At 45.5% G+C, this 20,674-nt stretch overlaps 1 protein-coding gene across 5 annotated transcripts in view; it reads left to right on the top strand.

The window, feature by feature from the left end:
* Pfk (ATP-dependent 6-phosphofructokinase) overlaps positions 1-20,674 on the top strand; it is a 141,033-nt gene that overhangs the window by 31,755 nt on the left and 88,604 nt on the right. For all 5 annotated transcript variants that reach the window (XR_007600803.3, XM_050184684.3, XM_050184687.3 and 2 more), the window contains exons 7-10: positions 1,531-1,626; positions 13,741-13,833; positions 16,547-16,672; positions 17,363-17,427. Coding sequence is in view for 4 of the 5 variants with exons in the window: in XM_050184684.3 (XP_050040641.2) it covers positions 1,531-1,626; positions 13,741-13,833; positions 16,547-16,672; positions 17,363-17,427 (380 nt within the window). In the remaining variant the exon portion in view is untranslated. The remainder of the gene's footprint in view (positions 1-1,530; positions 1,627-13,740; positions 13,834-16,546; positions 16,673-17,362; positions 17,428-20,674) is intronic.

Here is a 20,674-nt window from a genome sequence, read left to right as displayed (position 1 = left end):
CATAGCCTCAAATACAAAGTTTCCATCTGTAGGAGTTTCCATGACCTACACACTGATCCATGAAATTAAAAGTACCATGCATGAACGCAGCATAAATGAGCATTTGTCATGGTACCTGTGTCCCGTAAACTTTTGTAGTGCACTATACATGTCACTCTTTAGGCCTAACTATTTCTCTTCCCCTCCCCTTAAAGACCTTCTGTGTGAGGGGGCAGACGATTTGAGAAAATAATTACGATTTAGAAGCCATATAAGAGATAATTCTATTTCTGAAATCTTGGCGCATAGCATTTGTGATTCGCTCGTTAGCAGGTAGCAACAAAATACTAAGTGTTCTAGACCAGCAGTCAGTGGAGCACTCAGCAGAACCAGCAGAGCATTTCTTTCTTGAATCTTATCAAGTCACGGTGCTAGCTTATGCAGTCCATGTAACGTAGTAACCGAAAACTTTGGAAAAGTGCATGAAGTCTTGCCAGTAATTTGAGTGGTGGGATGTGTGATAAGGTCAGGAAAGTACTGTGGTACATAATACAGTGCTGGTTGTAAACCCCAGTAGCCTCGGATATGTACATGGGACAACTTGACCAAGCAAGCACTGACCTGATATGAATTAAATTTGTTGCATTTAGAAGGAAAAGTCACATTCTATATTCCATTCCATACTTGGCAAGCAATGCTGCAGAAGCTATGCAAGTAGTATGGTTGTAAAAGTCTCACTCAGTGCATTTCACCGTGCTCTTTTTATTGACCTGTGACGCTTTCTACGGAATAACTTCGCATGTTATTTGGGCACTTCTGTGCTTACAGTATGCGATGTACTGTGCAGGCATTTGCATTTGCGACTGCTGGTCGTAAATGCAAGCAGGGAGAGAAGTCTCTCTAGTTTTTGTAGCGTGGCCTGCTACGTCTGAAACAGTGCGTAGTGACTTGAATAGTATGAAACTTCTTGAATAAAAAATTATGTGAGACACCAAGAGAGAAAAAAAGACATGAATAAGAAAATTATATAGATCTCAGATAGAGACCTTTGTAACCGTGTAAACAGTGCAATGTTGGAATCAAAATGACACAAAGCTTGTCTGAGTTAGCGAGGTAACAGCAATAGTGAATGACTTGCACGGCCTCGTTGCCTGTAGCTGTCAGCTCGCTTTGTCACGAGGACGAAGGCACCGAACAATGCTTGCTGAGGAAGAATGTTGATGAGAGGTGCGTGCACAGATAATGGACTGCAGATATGTAAATACATCTAAGGCTTCTATACTCATTGTGTCAAAGTGGCACATACATACCCAATCTTGGGGATTGGCCAAGAATAGGCAGGTACCCGCTGGTACAAGTTGCTTATTTGGGCACATACCCAGTGGCGCATACCAAGAGCTGTAAACCATACAGCAGAAGTTGTTTGCTACTAGGCAAGGAAGCACTGGCAAAAGCCAAACCTCGGGGAAGAGGCAAGGAAAGCTTCGCTTTAAAAGTTATGGGAGTGATATTGAAGCCCTGGTATCATTCTTCTAATCTTGACGTCTTCAGGAGAGAGAACACGGCCAGAGACTGAACATCATCATCCTGGCTGAAGGTGCGCAAGATAGGGATGGGAACCCCATCACGGCTGAGATGGTCAGGAAGGTAAGTGGATGCTGCTTATGCCTTGTTTGGTATTTGTCTCGTGTTACTCTTTCATTCCAATTCAGTTCTAGCTTTGCTTTGTCTTCTTGCTTGAATGCATCACTTTGATGGAATACTGTAGGGAGAAAGGAGAAGGGAGAAGGGAGACAGCTTATGGGATGAAAAATCCTATGTCTATCGTTACGCCATACAGCGTTATGGCACCAAAATTCATGGGCAGTCGAATCCTCGACCTTTGGTGGTACCGAAATTGATAGAGCCACCATCGATGGTTGAACCCAGGACCATTTGGCAGAGGTGAACCCATGACCTTTGGTGTTAATTAAGGCAAAGTTAAGGCACAGTTAATTAAGATTTAGTTAATTAACGCACTCGAGCCCACAACTTTTGATGGGAGTCGAACCCATAGCCTTTCGTGGGAGTCGAACCCACGACCTTTGGTGGGACCAAAATTCAATGGCACCAACATTGATGGTGTCATCATTGATAGTCAAACCCACGATCATGGGTGCAATTCGAACACATTCCCTTTAGTTTTAATTAAAGGGCCCCTCACCAGGTCTGGCCATGTTGAGCTGACAAGCGCTATGCATACAGTGTGCACTAGCGATTGTGTCTGCTAAGTACATCACTATGTGCCACCAAAAGAGCTGAAATTTCAAACCAAACGCCGTTTGCCCTTCTCCTCATAGGCGCCGCGCTCAAAGCCGGAAGGAAGATGTATACATGCTAGTGCGCCTATGTACAGTGCTCACGGAATGAAACGCGACACGAAGCATTTAGTAGAACCCTGCATATGTGCAAAGTACGCGAGAGGCACCATGTCATGTCGCAAGGAATTTGATCACCGAAGGTGTCGAGGACTCCGACGTAGATGTATGCGCCAAAATTACGTTGTGGTGACACGAACTGCAGCCAGTGGAAATAAAAGTATGCGCATTACTTAGCCCTAAAAAGATGCATTTCATTCCTTGAGCACTGTACATGTGTCCTTGCTGTGGCGTCGCTCTTAGGGACTCGTGACTTCGAGAATTATTCAAGGCAACATCTGTTATTTGTGTAATCTGTTGCATTGATAGACAAATTAAAGTTTAGAGGAATAATAAAACTCACAAACCGAATGTCTGAGTGTTTTTGTTTTACTTTGCACCGCAGCAAGAGAGACGCACTTCCATTTCGACTGCTTGTTCTCACGTCGTGCAGTCGTGTGTGCAGACACTGAAACTATGTCGCTTTTTGCTGTGTTCCAGTGCACGATCATGATCTGTGATCTGCTTGTGTCTGCCTCAGTTTCATGCAGCACTGACTTATACCGCTAGGTCAGGTGTCCTCGGGCACAGCGTGCAAAATCATGCACTGTGCAAAATGAGACTTACACAACAGCTCGTGCACAACACCATCAGTAGAAGTGCACCACGCAGCTAAAAAGCGAGGAAAAAAAAAGTAGGTGCGGCCCATGACGTATGCGTCACGCAATCCTCGAGCTTCGGTACGGGAGAACATGGGGAAGGAATTTCGCTTGCACAGGCTAGACTGGGCATGTGGAGATAGTGTCTCTCTTGGCAGTGGCGCTCGCCTCCTGAAATCATGGGTTCACGGCACTGAAATATTTTTATCTCTGCTATTAATGAACCAATCTGGAAAATTCTTGTGGCAGAATGCTCCTTAGAGGGTACATAACAACTTCCATTGTATAACCAAAATTTGCTATGTGGCCTGCTGAGGGGCCCTTTAAGGCAAAGTTAATTAAGGCACTCAAACTCACGACCTTTAGCGGGAGTCGAACCCTTGACCTTTGGCAGGACCAAAATTCAGTGGCACCAAAATTGATGGCGCCATCAGTGATGGTCAAACCCACAACTTTTGATGTTAATTGAAGCGCCCCTGAAATGGTTCGGACAAATTTTGTAGATGCGTAGGGTACAGCTAGAGTTAACCTTTCATACCACAATTTGTGTGAGGCGTCTCATATTAAGAGAGCTACGGACGTTTACAGGTTACCTTCCTTCATAGTCATGCATTTTCTCCTCAACTTGCTCACCGAGTGATTGGCACTAAGCTCCACCTTCACTGGCTCTGCGTCATGGTGGCATGTCGTGTCTTCATCTTCCGGTTCTCCACGAGCGAGCACGCGAAGCCCCTCTGCCAGCTGCTTGGCAGTCGACCCCAAGCGAGAGCTATCGAAGCAGCATGCGTTGCGAGCATTCTGTTGCAGCACCGAATGTGTCTGGTATTCGGGTAACCACAGGCAAGCTGGGTGGTTCGACAGATGTGTGGAGGCATAAAACTCAAGCTGATGAAACTTTAGCGTAGACGTACGTGAGTGGCCTGATTAGTCTGCATGGTCCAGCCACCTGGTGGCACAGATTTTAACCAGCCAAACAAAGAGCTAATATTGCTCTAACCAAGAGTAAAGCATTTTAAACATTTACAAAAACAACCTGTTAACGATTACACTCCTGCGAAAAATTGCACCAGCTGCAAAGAAGAATACATTTCGTTACTGCTACTGTGTGTGGTTGAGCTCTGTGCCACCAGGTGGCTGCACCGTGCAGACCATTTACATTTGCACTTCTGCTCATCCCGGGAAATGGCACAGTCAAACAGCCACGCCCATTTCCCTTGCGCTTGCATTTACCCGGATACGAGACTTGCAAAACACTATTGTGGTAGTAATCCTCCGGTGTAAAGTGACGGCCGCAAATGTGCAAATCCTGGTGCCGATCGGATACTGATAGTCTGATGCGCTGCAGCCATTCTGCTTGTCTGTTGCCTTGCGGAGGCACAAGATGTCACAGTTTGACATATTACTAGTTGCTACGTTTGCAGCCCACAACGCAACAAAGGCGATTCATGGTGCTCACGAAAAAACAGATCGACACTGACCGCAGAGCTCACGTCAAGAAAGAGCATGTTGTGTGTGCTGGAAGGGCTTTAGTGTACTGGGAAATAGTTCCTGTGCATTCTCTTTCTGTTACTTTCTTTTTATAGAAACAAATTAACTAACATTCCAACTATTATGAACAACATTTGTTCACCATAAAGTTGGAAAAATTATTGATGATGCGCTCTGGGCAGCCAATCAGATAGCGCTCCCTACTGACGTCATTAGGGCAATTTATGTCAAATGGGTAGGGGCAGCTGAAAATTCAGCTGAGTAGTGTGCTGCGATTGGCAACGATGTACATTTTTAAAGGGACACTAAAGGTTACTATGAAGTCAAGTTAAAGTGATACTGCAATGCTCTAGAAAGTCTAAACCGTCAATATAATCGCAAACAGAGCTTTAGTAACCGAGAAATTGAGGTAAATGTGCGACACGATTTGAGACCCCCCGCGACATTTCGGTACTAGCCCGATGACGAAGGCACTCCTCATCATAATTTATGTCACTAGTATTCAACTACTCGCATTAAAAAGATCGTTTCATTAGGTTATAAGATGGAAGAAAATGCTACTTGTCTACTTCTGTTCGATTCTAAGAAAAAATAACATTTTGACGTTACCCTTCAGTAGTATGGGTGGTCAAAAGGTTTCGTTCTCGCTCGACTCTGCACGCTCGACTGCGCCGTGCGCACTTTGGAGTTTCAGTTGTTTCGTTATCGCATCGTGCTGCACTGGTTCTGCTGGCTCGCGAAACTTGCATTTGGAACAAACAGCGAGAATGCCACGTCCATTTGATGTCGTAGGATGCGCGAACGGTCCGCGGAACTTGGCCAAAGGCAATTGCAGCGGCGAATACAACGTTACTTATCACTGTGTGCCAACCAGTGAACCTCTCCGTTCGAAGTGGTTAAGTGCTGTACCTCTGCCACAGTGCGTTGGCAAAGAGCTGAAAAATCACATAGTGTGCTCGCTGCACTTTCGTCCAGAGGATGACGAGTTCAACGCTGACTTACTGAAGTCGTGTGGAGTGTCTTTCAAAGCAATGCTTTCCCGTAGCGCTGTTTTGTCGGTCTTGCCTGCATTCTCCGAAGCGCAAGAACAACTGCAGGTTGAAGACGAGGCGGTGAGTGCGGCATTTGGTTTTCACGAAGGAAAAGCTTCAATGTGCAAATATGTACAGCCATGACGTACAGTTGCCGTCGTAGTAGTACGCAACGACACCGGCAGCGCGAGCCCTCAGCAGCAGGTCAAGTTCATCAGTGCTTAAATCGCTGAAGTCGAGCCCAGCATCGCGATCCAATGTGTCGTTGTCAGGGTCGTCCATTGCAACGAGCGTCAAAGTTGGTGTGATAAAATAAAGAACCAGCTTATCGTCGCGCGCTTTCCCTTCCGCTAGCCACCATAGTTCTGCTTTCGCGTTGCAGTCGGTTCTGTCTTGGCTCTGTTTCTGGCCGCACGTTTGCGTTTTGGGCAGAAAAGCCATAGCGCCATCTGCGGGCGCCATTTTACTCACTGACGGTGCAACGTCACTATGAGACCATGACGTCACCACTCCTCGATCGGAGGGCGGCCGAATTGAACTGCGCTAGAGGTACGTGGACGCTTCAGAAAGCATTTTCTCTTAAAATAAGTCTCTTCGTCCCATGAAACAAGTGTTTCGTGGTTTCTGGAATGGTATTCCAACAGTTAACGTTGACTTAATATTAACCTTTAGTGTCCCTTTGAAACCTTATAATAAATTACACGCTTTACGCGGAGCACTTAGATGCGTCAATTAATGATCAGAAGGACCTACTCTAACGACTCAGTACATTTGTACGAAATCATCAAAATTGTTTTAGGGTCCCTTTAAGGCAAAGTTAACTAAGGCACTCGAACCCTCGACCATTGGTGCTAATTAAGGCAAGGTTAATTAAGGCACTCGAACCCGGGAGCTTTGGTGGGAGTTGAACCCTCAATCTTTGGTGGGGTCAAAACTCAATGACACCAAAATTGATTGTGCCATTATTGATGGTCGAACCCACGAACTTTGGTTTTAATTAAGGCACTCAAACCCACGACTTTTACTGGGAGTCAAACTCTTGACCTTTGGCATTAATTAATGCACCGTTAATTACGATATAATTAATTAAGGCACTCATACCCACAACCTTTGGTAGGAGAAAGTAATAGGAAGTAACAATGCATTCGAATGAGAATGTCAAGTAATTTAATGAATGTCTCGTGAGCGCGCATGCTTTTGCCTTCATCCTCTTTAGCGTATGCTAAAGTGAGTGTCAACTTTTTCAAATATAAGGCGAGGTTTTTTTCCCAGAATCTTTAGCCTTAAGGTCACCCCCCGACTTATATGCAAGGCTGCTAAATTCAGTTACTATTTCAATATTTTTTTTTTCTCACACTTTTATTTTTGTCACGCTCTTCTTTCCGTCTTTACTTCCCCTTACCCTTGCTCTAGTGATGGGTAGCAAACCGGAGGTTTTAACTCTAGTTAACCTCCCTGCCTTTCTCTCATTTGCATCTCTCTCTCTCTCTCTCTCAATATTATGGCATCAGCACCACATTTCTGGCGAACCAGAGTTTAGATGGCAGCGTAAATTGTGGCAACCAGTATGTCTTGGCAAGCTGAATCAGTACCGTATTTTTGCATGTATAGTGCACACTGTAAACTTGAAAAATTTAGCAGTGAATGCAGGGTGTGATCTATATGCAAATTTCGCCTTCGTTTGTGATTCCATGGCAATGCGAATATTGCCTTATGGTGTGGCTTGGTGGCAATGCAGTGCATGCTGCTGTAAAGCCTATTATAAAGTGGAAACTTGTGCTGCCTGAAAATTTCTGGCTGTGAAAATTGTGACTGTGTCATAATCAAGCGTGCGTTAGAATGAAGTATGTACAGTAGTACATTTATGGATGTATCAAATAGGTGATGTCCACATCGCACCCCAGGAAAGCTTTCTAATGGAAACTAGGGGCAATTGTCACAGGACACAGTATGCATTCCTCAATTATACACGCGTACACCCGCCGTCTCCTGTCGCAGTACAAGCACCAATATGTCTAATAAGTGCACTGGCAGGCCTTCAGAGCTTTTTCAGATGTCCCTGTGGCGATTTGGGCCTTTAAGGGCAGTAAAAGACATGCATTCATTTTTTCGAACTACCCATTTTTCGGACGTTTTCGCGTCCCCTAAGGAGTCCGAAAAATCAAACAACTTACTAACAGTATGCCTCAGATAATCTGTGGTGTGAACACACGGCAGAAGGAGGACAAAAAAAGAAACAACTTATGCATTGAGGAATGAACGGGAATGGAAGCATGCTGCCACTTCTTTGAAGTAGCTTGAGCTGAAAAAGCAACGCATTGGCTGATGCCGAGATCAGGTGTCCATCATTCAAACTAAAATAAACTCTTTAAAGCAGTAAAATGCAAGACTGAGGTGTTGTTCATGGGCTGAGAGTATGTCAGGACAGTTGAGGTTGACTTACCAACTTTTGAGAGAGAATCTCACTTGTAACAAAAGTTCAGGCCTCATACCAATGAGCTTGCTATCAGTTGATAGAAATAGCTCATATCTGAAAATATTTGCTTCTGTATGCATCTCCTTTTTATTCGTATTTGAGAATGTTCGACTTGATTTGCAATTTGTTTTACCTTTTCTTTTTTTTTCGAAGATATTTTGTTCGCTGGTGCATTCTACCATTCTAACTCTACGCTTCTGTTTTCTTTTTGAGTAAACAGTACTCCTTACTATTCAAACTGAATTAAGTCGTTTTTATATTTTTAACATGCTTACTAGAGAGTGTCAGCATTGGGTGACATGGTGCCGACCCATTTTGAAGTAAAACGAAGTTCTGTGTCACTCAAGAAATTTTGTAAAGGCACTCAGGCAAAACCTGAAAAACTCAGGAAATTTGTAAATGTCAACTTGGTAGACACCCTGTAAAATGATAGATTAGTGTTCAAGAACCTATAATGTGTCAATATTCTCACAAACAGAGCTTTAGTTATTGAGAAAGTGAGGTAAATGCAGGTCACGATTAGAGACTTTCCTGGGACATTCAAGTACTAGCCCAATGACAAAGGCACTACTCATTATAATTCTGCCTGTAGCACTCAACAACGCATAATAAAAAGATCATTGTATTGAATTATAAGACGAAATAAAATGCTAGTTGTCCAGTTCTAGTTGATCTTTAGGGAAAAAAAGAACTCCATGACATTACCCTTGACAACGATGTGGGTGGTCGAAAGCTTTCATATTGCTTGACTGTGTGCCACCCTCATTTCAGAAGTTTTGCTATCATGTAGTGCTTCACCATTTTTGCTGGATCACGAAATTCACACTAACTGCAAGTAGCAGAGAATGCCACATGCATGCGATATCACAGGATTCCCGAATGGTCATGCCGCTTGACCAAGAGCAGCGCCAGTGGCAAATCAAAAGTTCTGTATTGGCTTGGTTTCTCCATAGTCACGCATTCACATTTCACACTTAAAATTGTAGTGCTGTTGGTCAGGCGGTGTTCCACTCACCGATGGCAGTAAAGGGTGGACATAATGTCACCACTCCCTGCTCAGGACAGACGATTCTAATTGCGCTAAATGTATGCAGACTTTTCAGATGCAACTTTCTTGTAAACCAACTCCCGTATTCAGTAATGCATCTTAACTTCAAGCCCATGCTTGACTTGATATAAATGACGCCTGGTGCAAACGTGCCCAAGGCGCTCATTGCATTTCCTTTAGTGCATTCACGATAGGTGTCATTTAAATCAAGCCAAGCATGGGCATCAAGTTAAGATGCATTTGTGATTGTCACGGCTTCTCATCCATTCACTAGCGGTACGAAGTCGTCGACAGGGTGTACGAGCCGGTTGGTTGTTCCGTACTCACACGCCGGTTGGTTGTTCCGTTGTGCCACAAGGCGCTGTCGGCACACATACACTGTCAGCAATTCGTGGACACAGGATTGCACAGAGACATCACATATTTCGGAGTATTTGCACCCCTGCCTTCTTAGTAAGCTTCTCAATGCACATGCGGGGCAGAGAATACGCAGGGGTCCCTACAAAAAGCCTTCGGGGCGTCACGGTCGCACTGACAACAACAAAAAAGTGCATTGCGAGCATTCTGTCACAGTGCCGAGCATGGCCAGAATTCCAGTAAGCATAGGTGAGCTGGGCGTTTTTATGGATAGTTGCAGGCGTAAACGTGAGCGGCCTGCATGGTGCAGAGCTCAACCAACCAAACACAGAGCTAATATTGCTGTAACCCAGCATAAAACATTTTAAGCATATAAAAAGATGTGTTCACAATTACACTGCTGCTGAAAACTTACACCAGCAGCAAAGCAGAATACAAAGTAAATGTTGAGCCCTGTGCCACCAGGTGGCTGCACCCTGCGGGTCACTCATGTTTGCACCTCCGCCCATTCAGGAAAATGCCCAGTCCACCGGCATTTATCAAAACACTAGACATGCTAAAGCTATCTTGTGATACCAATATTCTGGCATGAAGTGATGATCGCAAACGAGTAGATCCTAGCGCTGAACAGATCCCGACAGCTCGATGCACTGCAGCCACTCCGCTCACCTGCTGCCTTGCAGAGGGACACAATGTCGCAACTTGACATGTTGCCAATTGCTATGTTTGCAGTCCTCGCGAAAAGAAACCTTGAGACCAACACTAACCGTGCAGCTTGCGTCAACACGGAGCACATTGTAACACAGGCAGACACTTGCTGTGTGCCGGAAGTGCTTGAGTGTAGTGATAAGTCGTTGTTAGAGATTCTCTTTCAGTTGCTTTTAATACGAAAGCTTTATATGGCTCATGAGGCACAAAATCCGGTGCAGTTGTCGGCATGGGCATGACCACCGATGGTCCTAAAAGTGATCAAATTCTCGACCTTTGGTTGGAGTTGAAACCATAACCATTGGTGGGAGTCGAACCTAAAGCTTTTATGTTAATTAAGGCAAAGTTAATTAAGAAATAGCTCATTAAAATATAATTAATTAAGGCACTCGTACCCTCAACCTTTAGTGGGAGTCAGACCCATGGCCTCGGGTGTTGATTAAGGTGAAGTTAATGCACAGTGACTTAATATGGTTAATTAAAACACTCAAACCCATGACTTTTGGATGGAGTCGAACCCACGACCTTGCATTGTGGCATAATGTCTAAGCATCGCACAGTGGTCATAATGCTTTCACATTCATCCACGTCGGGATAACTAAGTGCACCTTGAATATTTTTTTATACATATTGACGCCATATGATTTCATATTATGTGCGCCAGCTACCTCCTGCATCCGTCCAGTTCTTTACTGCTACCTGCGAAAGATAGTGGCAGTGAAGTGGGCAACACGGGCTCACAAGGCACGCACAATTGGAGCAACGTGTCATTAGCGCGAGACACGAGGGAAGAAGATGTGCGGAACTCTTTCGAAAAGAGTGTGAACGTTGTAGTGAGGCTCTCGCTTAGCTGTTTGTCGGGCATAAGCTTGCCCAACGTAAAGTGATTAAAGTACCATCACTCAATTGCCAACGTAAAGTGATTGAAGTACTGTCACTCAACTGTGCGTTACAATTCTGGTGGAGGTGTCAGTGAATGATTTCAAGCCCTTCTAGAGTCAGAGAAAGGAGCCTGGTCTCTCAGCGACTTGGACCCATCGAATTGACTCCTGTTCACCAACGCAGCAGTCGTCGCCTACGTGGTGAGCCCCCCAGGTTTTCCCTTTGCGGGATTGTATTAGAGTGTCTGCAGCTGCTAACAGAAATGCTACCGAGATGACAATTCAAATCATGCCAAGTCACATCGTTGTGAACTTGCCAATGACGCCAGAGCCTTTCCATGGCGACACATTTGAAGACGCCGAGGACTGGCTGGAACACTTTGAGCACGTCGCTGAGTTGAGTGGATGGAACAGAGAGTGCATGATACGAAACATTTACTTCACGTTAGAGGACAGTGTACAAACGTTGTTTGAAAACCACGAAGCAACATTTGTGTCGTGGGATGCTTTCCGATGTGAGTTGCTGGCAACTTACTTGAGTACCGACCTCAGGGAGAGGGCCGAAGCTGTCCTGCAAGCAAGAAACCAGCGGAACAATGAAAGCGTGGCTGGCCATGTATGTAGAACACATGTCCCACCTATTCCACCGAGTTGATCCGAACATAAGCGAGGACAAGACACTGCGCCATCTAATGCGGGGCATAACACAGGAACTGTTCGTAGGGTTGGTGCGGAGCCTGCTGCGCACCGTCACTGAGTTTCGTTCTGAGGCGACAACAATGGAAAGCACGTTGCAACAGCGATCAAAGTTGTACAACCGGGAAATGAACATCACCTCTGTAGACGCAGTTCCAGCTGTCTTCTGAAACAGCGTGGAGGTCATACGGGAGCTTGTGCGATCTGTAGTGCAAGAAGAGCTTCAGAGGCTACGGCTTGACCAGAACACTCCAACGCTCTCTTCGCTGGCAGACGTGGTTCGTGAAGAGGTCAGACAGACGGTCTGGGAACCACAGCTCAGTGCACAGCCCCAAGCACCACTACTACGCCAGCTGAGCATATTATATGCTGATGTGCTACGGCTAACTCCCGGGCTTGCTGAGGTCACAGCCACTTTCTCTATGAATAGCTTGATGCCTTGATATACGCTGCTGCCCCCCGAGAGAAGATTCAGGAAGGCTGATGTATGGCGCACTCCTGACCGAATACCTCTCTGCTAACACTATGGCAAGGCTGGCGACTTGTACAGAATGTGCCACTATCGCCAGGTAGGACTTTGTGGTTTTCCGGTGAACACACCTTGCCTTTGAAATGGTGAGCATCCATTTGAAATCGAAGAGTACCTGTCTACCCGTCAAAGCTCCCCGCATGCTACCAGCGCCGTTGAGGTATCAGTCACCGAGCCCCCGTCCGTCATCAAGCTGCCCAAGACGTCGTTCACAGAGCCCGCATCGAGAAAACTAGAGTGAGCGACCTTGGGAGGCAAGGCCGCTGCCGACACGAAAAGAGAAGAACCTCCATCGATGACTCTGAAAGATGATGAGGGACTCGGAAACCAGGTGTCGTATAATCGACGTTGCTTCCGATTTGCATGTGTTTGTTGATGGTTATGAAGTGAATGCGTTAGTGGATACAGGTGCAGATAACTCGGTAATGAGTAGTGAGCTTGCCAGGAAACTGAAGAAAGTGTTGACTCCTTGGAATGGGCAAGAAGTTCGCACCGCAGGAGGACACCTCAATCTCCCGACAGGCAAGTGCACGGCTGGAATAGGAAAATGAGGCTTGGGCGAAATTGTGCCCGACAAACAGCTAAGCGAGAGCCTCACTACGACGTCCAGTCTTTTCGCAAGAGTTCTGCACCTCTTCTTCTTCCCTCGTGTCCCATGCTGATGACACGTTCCTCCGACTGCACGTGCCTTGTGAGCCCATGTTGCCCACTTCACTGCCGCTATCTTTCGCAGGTAGCAATAAACAACTGACGGATGCAGGAGGCGGCTGGCGCACATAATTTTATGCGGAACGCTTAAATGTGTCACTTAATGTTCAGAAGGTTTGTATGAAATTGACAATATTGTTTCGGGGTCCCTTTAGGCATATTGAAAGCAATCCAAAGGTTGCCAAAGATGAACCAGAAGCTGTTCTAAAAGGTTATTGGAGGCATCAGGAGGGAGCAATGTACCAGGGTGCACAAAGGTTTTGAAAGCTGAAGTTTTTTTGTATTTGCGCATTGCGTGTGTGTGTGTGTATGCATGCACGTATGTGAGAAAAGTAGGCATAAGGTAGAACAAACAATGCAACACAGGGCAAGGAAGGAACCAGATGGACACATCACTTTATTCCTTCATTCCTGTGGTTCTTTTTCAGTCTTGTGTTATGCTGTTCATTTTGATTGTCTTTGTTCCAGTGGGTACCCACATTAGCAGCCTGATAACGTCAGGAACTCATGATTGATGGTGTAAATATAGCGTATGTTGTTGTCTGGTCCTATCCATTAAATGATGAATGAACACAGGCATACAAAGAGTTTATTATAAAACAGGAAGCAGGCGGATTCATTCTGCGAGACCAATATCAAGTCACCATCTTGTGGGTAACAAATTGGTTTATTGAGATAAATTTACAAATACGTACCAATACTATATATGCTTGTGCCCATGCTGTTTGTTTATGCTGCAGTCGTAACAGCTGGGACTTGTCGCATTTCATTCTGTCTCTTGCAGGTGGTAGTTGATAATCTGAAGCAGGACACTCGCATCACAGTCCTGGGCCACGTCCAAAGAGGAGGGAGCCCATCTGCTTTTGACAGAATCTTGGTGAGTGCCTACAACTGCAGCATATTTCATAGTGTATGTATTGGGCACAAAGACATGTTGTGGCACCGCCTAACACCATTGCCTGAATGACTTGTTAAGTTTGATCACATGCTGAAGCGTCATCACACACCTTGCTTTTCATCTTACTGCTGGAAAGTTTGTCTGTTGTAAAGGTTTTATGGAAGAGTGTTTGTTTTTTGCTTTCGTTTTCAGGTTTTAGATGCCATATATGAGACTTTGTTGTGTGTTTCTCTATGCGAATATGAGCCGCATTTTGCTGTATGTACCATCACAATAAGAGGAAGCTTGGCAGCTTCTATAGAGCCCACCAGTCACTAAAATCCTGGTGGTAAATTTTTTAAAGGGGTCCTGAAGCACCCCGCCGGCTTGGTAAAATAACACAGTCCACAGACAGCATACGCTGCTGTGAACATCTCAGCCAAATTATGCAGTCGTGCGCAGTGCATGGAGCTCAAAAGTGGAGCACGGAGTCACCCTTTTCTCAAACACTCTCTTTTCAACAGAAGCCTTCTCCTGTGCACTCTTTTCAGTCTGCTATATTTCATCATATAACAGATTCACATATGCTGCTGCTATTGGCCAATAGCTGACACCAATCAAGAAGGGTGTTTGGATCAGTGCGCTGTTATGATCAACCTGCCAAATGTGAGAATCGTTCAAACGGGTGTTCCCATGTCAACATAATTGCCCTCTTTTCCAAGATGGCGTCACCCCCCACCCCCCGTCTCCCCCCTCTGACCTGACACAAGAGGATGTTCAAAGGGAGGGCAAAAAGAAGATCAGGAGATCGCCAACCACAAGGTCAAGATGACATCACCTGTCCCCCCCCATGAGCTGACACAAAAGAATGTGCGAAGGGAGGGCAAAAAGAAGGTCAGGATCGAGATCGCCGACCACAAGGTCAAGACGGCGCCACCCCCGTTCTCCACGAGCTGACACAAAAGGATGGACAACGAAAGCACTAATACTTCCGCAGGCTGGAGCTCGAAAGTGGAGCACGGAGTCACCCTTTTCTCAAACACTCTCTTTTCAACAGAAGCCTTCTCCTGTGCACTCTTTTCAGTCTGCTATATTTCATCATATAACAGATTCGCATATGCTGCTGCTATTGGCCAATAGCTGACACCAATCAAGAAGGGTGTTTGGATCAGTGCGCTGTTATGATCGACCTGCCAAATGTGAGAATCGTTCAAACGGGTGTTCCCATGTCAACATAATTGCCCTCTTTTCCAAGACGGCGTCACCCCCCACCCCCCCGTCTCCCCCCTCCGACCTGACACAAGAGGATGTTCAAAGGGAGGGCAAAAAGAAGGTCAGGAGATCGCCAACCACAAGGTCAAGACATCACCTGTCCCCCCCCCCCCCATGAGCTGACACAAAAGAATGTGCGAAGGGAGGGCAAAAAGAAGATCAGGATCGAGATCGCTGACCACAAAGTCAAGACGGCGCCACCCCGTTCTCCACGAGCTGACACAAAAGGATGGACAACAACAGCACTAATACTTCCGCAGGCTCCCAAAGAATACGTCGGCAACCACAAAGGCCGTGCTGGCCCCCATGTTGATCAGAACCGCTTGAGACTCAGATAAGAGTCACATCCATGTACCAATGAAGAGAATACAATCTTTTCTCCTTTTTTTCATCATCACTATGCCCGGCTTCGTCGTCGTTTCCCGGTTCCTGCGGTGAAGACCCACCTCAGCCGGGCGAGATTGTAACACCACTTCTTCCTACTGTTGCTGCGTATATTTATTCACACCGTTCAATAAAAAGGCTAAAGTAAGTGAAAATCTGCATTTCGAATTTTGATAGGAATTGCATACTCTGTAGCACAGCAAAGGGATGAGACACCGTAAGCTAGCTGATAGCTAGATCGCCGTAGCCGTAAGCTAGCTAGATCGATAGCCTCTAAGTTTGGTGTGTCGTAGCCGCCAAAGCAGACATAGTGGCATCTACGTGAACATCCAAAAAAATTAGAATTGCACGCCATGGTGACATTCAGTAGGCGGAGCCTTGTGAGCATCGCACTGCGTTTTTGTTGCCTTCACAGTGCAAGGCATTGAAGATCAAGAGCACCGCAAATGGAATAGCAAGTGATCTTTGATTGCCAGTAACTCCACTTTGCTGAACACATTGAAGTACCCTTTTTTGGCAAAGTATTTCTGAAATAGTCTGTTTTAATGTCAAATGCATTTCTCAACTTCGATAAAGAGTGATTCAGGACCCCTTTAAGTATGAAGCACAAGAAAATATTGCATTGGCATTATGAACAGTGTAAATAAATGTCATGTTACCGTTCATTAAATGTAGCTATATGAGAACGTTCTGTGAAATGGTATTCCAGGCCTTCACGCTAAGAAGCATGAACCAGAACCACCTAGCTGGCCTCCACCATTTCAAACACTAACTGTTCAGTTTTTAAGTCAGCGTTGCCCAAACACTTTCTATTCTGCAAACAGCTCTTACACCTTCGCTTGTATCAAGACACCAGACACCACTTGTCGCATTACCACTCTCAAATGCTGTTACCTTTAATGAAAACTTTATGGTTTCTTTCACTTCTAGTAGTGGTTATCAAAAGTGCCTTCAGGTAAGAGTTTTGGAGAATATGTCCTGTATCATACAAGGTGCATTTGCTATCCAACATGCTAATGCGCACTCGTTAACATTAACCGGCGTTTTCTCAATGCAGGGCTGCCGAATGGGTGCAGAGGCTGTCCTGGCCCTGTTCGAGGCTACACCAGACTCTGAGGCTTGTGTCGTGTCCCTGGATGGCAATCAAGCCGTGCGAGTGCCACTTATGCAGTGTGTAGAGAAGGTAGGTACCAGCACCATTGTTTCCTGACGCTTTGCTCAGAAGAGTCTCTGAAAAGCTTTACAATGCTGTGCCATAGGGTTAGGGTAAAACAAAATTTAATCGGGCACCTTTTTTGCTTCTCCTGCAGGACGTGCTAGTGATTTCTGGTTGGGGCGCCTTGAATGTGCTAGCCTAATGCATCGGGCTCCCAAAGCATTCAATGTTTGCTCTTTACAGCCCATACTTTAACAAATAAATGAAGTCAAGTCCCTGTAGATGTTTCATCTTTGTTCAAGTTAATTCTGATAGCAGCTCTACACATGGTGCAGTGCCACATAAGCTGTGCACCACTTATTCTTTATCTTCAGTAAAAAGTGAGTGAAGAAGTTTCAGACCACTCATAAAAATTTCGAAGCATGCATGAAAGGCAGACAAGATCAGTGCAGAGTGCGGTGAAAGCAGCTATTTACTGTAAAACACTGAGGAGCACTGCACGGAACCAACAGAGTATCATACGGGCCACTCATACTCCACTGGAGTAGACCAAGTGCATTTGGTAAGGTGGGGAAGTTGGGTGGAGAGGGGTATGCAAAAATGGCCACCATGGTAAGAGGTGCTGCTGAGTGGCTTTAATTTGCGGAAGATTACCTGCGTTACCTCATGCAGCAGCAACCAGCAGAGTCAAACTTTGCGTAACGTCTTGCTGTGCAGACTCAAGCTGTTGCCAAGTGCATGGCCAACAAGGAGTGGCAGAAGGCAGTGCAGTTGCGGGGCAGGTAAGTTATAGCGGCCAACACCATTTTCGTGCCTGCCAACTCTGCAGCATTTTAATGCTGTAGCATTAAGGGCCCCACGTCACAGAAAATCCAGTGTCGGTGTCTGCAAAATCGTCCATTCGATAACCATGCAGGCCCTCCGCATGGCACATGGGTGTCACTGAACTAATTAAATTACCCGAAATGCATCAGAAAATTTGTAAGATGTGACTTACACACAGCCTACAGACATGATAGCATCAGATTGTAATTTGAATGTACAATAAAACATAATTCTGTTATGCACCATTTTCGTGCCTACCAACTATGCAGCATTTTAATGCAATAGCATTAAGGGCCCCATGTCACAGAAAATGCGGTGTCTGTGTCTGCAACATTGTCCATTAGATAAATATAATCCCAAACCATGCAGGCCCTCCGCATGGCACATGGGTGTTACTGAACTAATTGAATTACCCAAAATGCATAAGAAAATTTGTAAGATACGACTTACACACAGCCTACAGACATGATAGCATCAGGTTGTAATTTGAATATACAAGAAAACATAATTCTGTTATACGGAAACTCGAACACAAACTCTTTTTTTCCAGCTGCCATTAGGTCTGTCTTAGTAGGAGCAGCACGCCCCGCTCTGTTTCTTGCAACACCATCCAGATGGTGATCGCCTCCATGCATCCATGGCAGCAGCGGTGCCTGCCATAGGGAGGTGGTGTAAAAAAAATAACCAGAAAGCTCACCCTTATGCATAGCGTTCAGTGCCATTGTTTCCAGAAAAACATTACGGTTACATAAGCTGCATTTGCTGGGAAGCTTGAGAAACAGTCTGGGATCTTCGGATGCTATGGCATTCCACTCTTAAAGGGCCCCTGAAACGGTTCGGACAAATTTTGTAGACGCGTAGGGTACAGCTTAAGTAGAACATTCGCACCACAATTTAAGTGAAGCGTTACGTATTAATGGAGCTACAAGCGATTAGAAGTTACCCTCCTCCCTAGCCATGCTTTTCCTCCTCAACTCGTTCGCCGAGCGAGCGGTGCTAAGCTGCGCCTTCACTGGCTTGCGTCACGATGCGACGTCACATCGTCCACTTCCGGTTGTTTTGGAGCTCGCCCCCGCCCACGCGAGACCTCGCCGCTAGCCGCTTGGCCGTCGACCCCAAGCGGGAGCTATCGAAGCAGCGTGCGTTGCGAGCATTCTGTCGTAGCACCGAACGTGTCTTGTATTCCGGTAACCACAGGCAAGCTGGTCATTTCGGCAAATGACTGGAGGCATAAACTCAAGCTGATGAAGGAACTTTAGCGTAGACGTACGTGAGCGGCCTGATCGGTCTGCACGGTGCATACACTTGTTGGCGCGGCGCTTAACCAGCCAAACAAAGCGCTAATATTGCTCTAACCAAGTGTAAAACATTTTAAACATTTATAAAAAACAATGTGTTGATGATTACACTCCCTCGAAAAATACACACCAGCAGCAAAGAAAAATACATTTCGTTGCTGTTACTGTGTATGGTTGAGCTCTGTGCCACCAGGTGGCTGCACCGTGCAGACCATTCAGATTTGCCCTTATCTCATGGCTCATCCCGTTACGGCACAGTCAAGCGGCCAGACTCTGTCCCCTTGCGCTTGCGTTTGCCCTAATACCGGACTCGCGAAACGCTATTGCATTAGTAATCTTCCGGTGCAAAGTGACGGCCACAAACGTGCAAATCCTGGCGCCGATCGGATAGCGGCAGTCCGATACGCAGCAGCCAGTTCGCTCGTACGCTGCCTTGCAGAGGGACACGATGTCGCAGCTTGACATATTGCCAGTCGCTACGTTTGCAGTCCACAAGGCAACAAAGTCGAATCATAGTGCTCGCGAAAAGACTAAGACCGACTCTGACCGCGGAGCTCTCGTCAAAATGGAGTACGTTGTAACACAAGCAGACGACACTTGCTGTGTGCCGGAAGTGCTTAAGTGTACTGAAATATTGTTCTTGTGCATTCACTTTATGTTACTTTATTTTCATAAAAACAAATTAACTAACATTCCAACTATTACGAAGATCATTTGTTTACCATAAAGTTGGAAAAATTATCGATCACGCGCCCTGGTCAGCCAATCGGATAGCTCGCCCCAATGACGTCGTATGGGTAATTTCGGTCATACGGGTAGGGGCGGCTTAAAATTCCGCCGAGCAGTGCGCTGCGATCGGCAGCGATGTGTATTTTTAAAACCTTATGATAAATTACACGCTTTACGTGGGGCATTTAGATGTGTCGATTAATGATCAGAAGGACCTACTCTAACGACTCAGTACGTTTGTAGAAAATCGTCAAAATCGTTTCAGGGTCCCTTTAAAGGCAAAGCTTAAGCGTCCTCCAATTTTTTTCAGCAAGTTTACAAATTTTGGCTCGTTTTACGAATGTTGCTTCAAGTTTTGCAAAAAGCAAACTTCTGAAAAAATATTGCTCACTGGTCACCACACCTCCTCTCGGAACTTGCTTCGAGCAATTTTATGCAAGGCAATATCGGCAACAGCAATGTCACTTAAAATGTTGCTAATCTAAGATCGGTGGGTTGCTTGTAGAATAAAATTCCCGCTATCTCCCGCTTACCCCACCTCTTCGGTGTTGTGTCATTGCAATTTTTACTAATAATAACATTCACAGGCTGACTTTAGAGCATCTTGTAGGTTCCAAGATTAACGCTTCCAATGTCAAAAGAAGGTATCAAAAGTTTCGTGCACTTTACTGAAAAAAACTTGCTGCAGTGGCTACAGCAGCTATGACGTCCTGCTACTGAGTGTGCTACTCTCGGCCGATAACAATTTTTCTGTTTTGCAAAGTTTCTCAACTTTATGGATTTCCGCAGAACTGGTTTGCCATTAGCATGAGATTGCGGATTTGATTCCAGGACATTGCAACTCTATTTGCTGTAGGGGCAATGCAAAAGCATTCGTGCACTATGCTTTGGCTGCACGTTAAAAAGAAGCCCAGATGACTCAAACTAAACCATAGCTTTCCACCACAGTTTTAACTGCCTTAATGGTTCAATGACTATGGCATTCTGGTACTCAGAACAACGTCAGAAGCTTGATTTCGTTGGGCACATTTCTCAATTAATCAATTGGATGTCAGATTATTCCCACTTCTGTGGTGTATCTTCTATGAAACTCGCTTTGCACCTTACTAACCTCTCTTCGTGCAGGAAAATGTCCTATTTATCGTTGTTCCACAAGTTATTTTTGTAATTACAGACC

The sequence above is a fragment of the Dermacentor andersoni genome, chromosome 4, assembly GCF_023375885.2.
Source record: "Dermacentor andersoni chromosome 4, qqDerAnde1_hic_scaffold, whole genome shotgun sequence".
In the NCBI taxonomy this organism is placed as follows: domain Eukaryota; kingdom Metazoa; phylum Arthropoda; class Arachnida; order Ixodida; family Ixodidae; genus Dermacentor; species Dermacentor andersoni.
The sequence above is the reverse complement of the archived record's forward strand: the minus strand, read 5'-3'. Positions and strand labels throughout refer to the sequence as shown.